This window comes from Phalaenopsis equestris, unplaced genomic scaffold (genome assembly GCF_001263595.1).
Source record: "Phalaenopsis equestris unplaced genomic scaffold, ASM126359v1 Scaffold198707, whole genome shotgun sequence".
Classification (NCBI taxonomy): Eukaryota; Viridiplantae; Streptophyta; class Magnoliopsida; order Asparagales; family Orchidaceae; genus Phalaenopsis; species Phalaenopsis equestris.
In genome coordinates, this window is record NW_018218616.1 from 30,441 (window position 1) to 36,039 (window position 5,599).

Sequence of the window (5,599 nt, forward strand, 5' to 3'; positions counted from 1 at the left end):
ATTCTTCTTGGAACATCTATGTGAAAAATAGTAGGAAGTACTCTTGAACCTAGTCGTGACTTGTCCGATCGACGTCCTAAATGCCCTGAAGCAATAGCCACTGTATTTGTAACGGTACTAACTCGACTTCCCAGGAGGAATCTGGCAAGAAAAACAACTGGCAGAACTTGAACTAATTTTTGGGACTGACGGACATATCTGAAATCTTTCAAAATTTATTTCTTCATTTGGGGTGATATTGTGCATCCTATTCGCTTGCATAACTCAGTAGTGTAACACCCTTTCTTAGCAGCCAATCTCTCAAATACCGTACGGACTCTGGTGATAGGAGCGGGCTTCTCATTCTCCTCACCATGACCATGAAGTATCAGCAGAGTAGCAGAAATACTGTGGATGCTTTCATATCCAGTGTATCCATCAGTAGATGAATCCTATTCCCTTAGAGGAGAGGAGAGGTCTCATTCAATCTGAGTTAGTACTGTTGAGGAATCTCATCAATAGCTGTCATCTCGGTAAATTGGGCCTCAGTGGCTTTCCGAATCTCTTGACTACAATTTCTTCATTGCGACCTGGTTAACGGTGCAGTCCTTGAACTGGAACCAATCTAAAAAATTGAAGTTGGGGTGGTAAATCCATTGATTGAATTTTTCACGATCATAATTTATTTTCCTTTGGCAGACACAATGACATGCACGGTAACTGTAAATCCGACGGTAGTAGGTGTAACAACTCTTGCAAGAACGATAGACTTAGCGAACGCCGCGACGACAATAATCTTCACCTTCTTGCAAGGTGGGAAGTCTTGGGGGCAGTTCAAGTTGAACTCTATGGACGGCTCTTGTACTTATGGGGCGACAACCTTCTTGATGAAAAACATGGCTTTTCTAAGCACGACCTCGAGGTCATCAAATCTGGCGTGAAACTTGATCATGGGGGCGACGTTGCGGACTTCACGGCTTGTTGGCAAGCTGCAAGAGTAGGTGAGAGTTGAGAACACCATTGCAGGAGCTTCAAAAAAAAAAAATTCTGAGGGTTAGCATCAGCCACAGCTTTGTAACTTTAGTGCGAACACTAAAAATTAACAAAGGTCGTTCTGTGGACTGGGTACATCCTTTTCTTATTATTTTAGTTTTTAAACTTATTATTTGCTTATGATTAGATAGTTGCAATTAACAAATTAAACGAGCATGAAGAGACACAAGAACATGGCTTGATTCATGGAAAAAAAAACAAACCCAGAGAAGATGAAGAAAAACAAAGCTTAGGACCCAGTGCAGGACCAACTTCACAACGCACAATGCCCAAGCAGAACTAGCCCGCCGACACAGAGATTGTCAGCCTCCAGAATGGATATCCTGACACTCGGCTTTAAGAGCTTGCTTAATTTAATATATATATATATATATATATATTTAATGAAAGGAGTGACAAAGACTCTCTACATGTTAAACTGAAATAAAGGTTACAAAGCTATATGGGGCTTGGTTCACAAACAAAAAAACCAAGGTTCACCCAAAAGGGGTTAAGGGCTCCCAAGAGAAAAACAAAAATCCAATGTAGCCTGTCAAAAATCCTTTCCCCATTCAATAAGGCTGAAAAGAAGAAAAGGAAAAGAAACATTACAAAGCAGTAAGGACTCAACGAAACAAAAGCCCTCCCTAGATAGAATGGTTAAAATAAACATCAGTGGACATCCCCCTTCTAATATAAGGCAGATCAGAGAGATCTGCCTTAATCAACCAAGACAGCTCCATAGGAGGGGTAGTATTTACTTTAGGCAACATAGACAAAGCACCTTGATGTGCAAGCCAATTAGCACATCTGTTACCCTCCCTAAAAATATGCTTCCAGATAATCTGAAGGTTGTGAGTCAACTTCATGTGAGTAATTTGCTTAACAACATGTAGAAGAAACCAAGGTGGGGAGATGTTATCTTTTAAGAGCTGGAATAGCCATAAGGAGTCCATTTCCACAATTAGTAGGTTCCATCCCATAACAACAGCTGTTTGAAGAGCCCATACCACAGCTAAGACTTCAGCCTGCAAAGCATTGAGAGCATCAGTGGGAGATTGGAAAAATAGTAGGCATTCCCCAACATTATTTATGAAAATCCCCCCAATACCAGCAGTGTGTCTTCTATAACTCCCATCAGTGTTGCTTTTGATCCAAGGGTAAGTAGGTTTTCTCCAATGGAACATCAAAAATTTTGATTTGGCATAAGAAACTTGAGTATTAAGGATTGGGGAGCACCCAAGAACTTTAATCTTGTACCCCATGAGATTGATTATCTTAAGAGTATATGCCAAGCAGTTGGTAACAATTTGTGTAGCACTTTAGGTTTTCCCCTGATATTTACTGCTATTTATTCCATCCAGATGAACCATGTAGTAATAAAGGGGATTTTTTCAGCATGGTTCTCTTTCCAAACCTTCCAGCAGTCAAGGAAGTTTCCAAAATTCAGTAAATCAGAAGGGAAACTAAGATTAGCAGCTACCTGTGTCCAAACCCCTTGAGCAACAGGGCAAGAGAAAAACACATGATTTAAGAATTCCACTTGTTGGCAACAGAAAGTACATCTTTAAGGTCCTTTTAGACCCTTAAGTTTGAGTATATCATCAATGGGAATAATATTATGATAACATCTCCAGGTGAAGAAGGACATAGGCTGAGGTATTTCACCCACATGGCATTACCCCAATCCTTATGGTACCAATTGATTAATTGGGAATATGCAAATTTGATAAAAGAGGTATGAGGATGATTTTTAGTCACATTTCTATCTAGTTTCTGTGGAGTGACTGGGACCTTAAGAATTTGATACACTTGTTCAGGATTCACCATAGAAGCCAACATGTCTCTATTCCAATGATGATTATTCCAGCAAAGATGAATAGGGGTGTTGATAGCTGAGTCTATAGAGGTTGATGGTTCCAATTTACCCTCAAGAAGCCAATTATCTAACCAAAAATCAACTTTTCCTTCTCCCACATCCCAGATAAAAAGGTCTTCAGCCACACACCTAATATGCAGGAGCTCAGTCCAAATTCTAGAATCCTCAGATTTTCTGCAGATAATTGTTGGATGGGAGTGCTTGCAATATTTTAACTTCATATAGTAAGCCCACAAAGACTTCTGTTCTCTAAATTTTATCCAGAGTTTACAATAGAAGATTTCATGAAGTTGTTGGAAAGACTTAATGCCAAGCCCCCCTGCAGCAAGAGGCAGGCAAAGCTTATCCTAACTAAACCAGAGAGCTTGTTTATAATTGCCTTCCCACAAGAATTTATTCAACATCACCTCAAAAGTTTTCTGTGTGCCTTTTTTCATTTTCAGTATTTGCATAATATACATAGGGAAAGAAGAAGCTAGGATACTTTTGATTAAGGTTAACCTTCCCCCCTAAGAATTAGTCCAATAAGAGATTTGTTTGGAAATTTTTGAAACCACCTCATCAAATTGAGTTTGCTTATTCCTGTCTTTAATCAACTGTACCCCAAGATAAACCAAGGGGCTGGTTGCAGATTTAAAACTAGTGAAATCCTTAATACAGTTTTTGGTAGCAGAATTGAGCTTATTTCTAAAGATAAGTTGACATTTCTTTGAGTTTAGAGAGAGACCAGAGATCTGTTGGAACAAGTTCAGCGAACTGACCACCTTCTTCACTGCTAGTTTTGACTTAGAAAACAATATGAAAAACAATATGAAGTCATCAGCAGAACATAAATGACTTATGGAAAAATTTGCTTTAATAGAAAATCTGAGATATTCTTTTTCAAAAAAATTATGGTTAAGAAGCCTAGATAAGTAGTCCATAACCAAATAGAAAATGTATGGAGAAAGGGGATCTTCTTATTTGATTCCCTTAGTAGCTTGGAAATGCCCTTAAGAATTATCATTAAGAAGAATGATATAAGAAATATTATTAAGCCACATGTGAAGGATTTGGGAGAAGGAATTTTGAAACCCCCAAGCTTTAAGAACCTCCAAGATAAAATTCCAATTGATAGTATCATAAGCTTTAGAAATGTCCAGTTTATATATGAGATTACCCCCCTGCAAGGCTTGTTAATATCCAGAAAGAGTTCCTGTGTAAGTAGCACATTATCAGTAATTTGTCTTCCTGTAACAAAAGTAGACTGATTAGGAGTAATCATCCAAGATAAGTGTGGTTTTAATCTAAAAACCAATAGCTTGCTAATAAGCTTAGACAACACAGTTGTAAGAGAGATGGATCTAAAATGATCCCAGTTAGATTTATGGTCTCCCTTTGGGATTAAAGTTATGGTGGATTGAGTAAAGTAATGTGGAATATCCTCCCCCCTGAAGAAGGCCTAGACAACTTCCACAACATCAGCTTCTACCACCTCCCAAGTTTTTATGTAGAAAGTAGAAGTAAAACCATATGCACCAGCCACTTTGTCACCATAAATAGAACATAAAGCTTTCCAAATTTCTTCCCCAGAAGGAATAAATGTTAAATTTGTCATTAAGTAAGCTAGGGTCAAAGTTTAGGAGAGTAACCTCATGAGGTTCAGATAAAAGATTTTGAAAGTGATCTATAACATCTCTGTGAATTAGATCAGTACCTTGGATCCAAATGCAATTATGATTTTTAATCTTCAGGATGGTGTTGGAGTGTCTTCTTTGTTTAATACAGGCATGGTAAAACTTTGTATTCCTATCCCCATCAACAAACTTTTTGATAACTGCCTTTTGTTTATAAAAATCCTCCTCCCAATGAATAGCTTGAAGCAGATTAGCATTAGCTAATATCAGGTTTTGTTCATCAGAGAGCTGAATGTTTAATTTGTTTCACAGTAGCTTCAACCTCTTCAACTTTTGTTGTAAGGTTGCCAAAACAGTTCCAATTCCAGGCTTTCAGCAATTTAGCAACTTTTTTCTGAAATTGCCATAGTTTAATCCAAGGAGGGAAGGATGAAACAGGTAGCCAGACAGACTTAATAAAGGAAAGGAATTCAGGATGTTCCACCCATACATTAAAGAATCTGAATCTTGGTAAGGTAGCAACAATATTAGAGGATATAAAGATTAGCAAAGGCCTATGATCAAGATGGGAAATAGTAGTCATAATGTTGGTATCTAACCAAACTAATCTATCAATTCTCTCAAAAAGTTTGCCTCTTCTCCAAGTGTCAAGAGGCCCTTGATGTGGAAGTTCAGCAAGGTCAGTGTTCTTGATGTTCATATTAAAGAGTAACATTTGTGTAATATCCACAGTTTTCCCTCCCCATTTTTCATTCAATCTAGCTATACTATTAAAGTCTTCACCAATGATCGAAGTTCCATTAATAGAAGATTTAAGATGCTGGATTTATTGCCATAATGTAGCTTTATCACTAGCAGAACTCCCAACATAAATGAAGGTAGTCTCAACTTGTAGAAAATTCCATAGAAGCTGAATATTAAGAAATTGAGGTTGATCATCCAAGATCTGAACATTCAGATTCCTTCTATAGAAAAACCAAATTTTGTTATTAATATTGTAATTGCAGTTGAAACTTGGGAAGTGTTTTCTAAATCTGCAAGGGGTACAGTGAACCAAAAGTTCAAGAATAGTAAAACACAATAACCTGTGCTT

The 5,599-nt window shown here is 37.6% G+C and overlaps 1 protein-coding gene across 1 annotated transcript; it reads right to left on the reverse strand.

The window, feature by feature from the left end:
• Window positions 1-1,658: 1,658 nt before the first annotated feature.
• On the reverse strand, window positions 1,659-2,276 carry LOC110035638. Its single transcript, XM_020739903.1, has one exon. The coding sequence runs from the start codon at window positions 2,274-2,276 to the stop codon at window positions 1,659-1,661; it is 618 nt and encodes a 205-aa protein (XP_020595562.1).
• Window positions 2,277-5,599: the final 3,323 nt, after the last annotated feature.

Excerpts from the sequence above, each read along its gene's own strand:
- LOC110035638 (XM_020739903.1), bottom strand. The coding sequence starts at position 2,276 with ATGGGGTACAAGATTAAAGTTCTTGGGTGCTCCCCAATCCTTAATACT.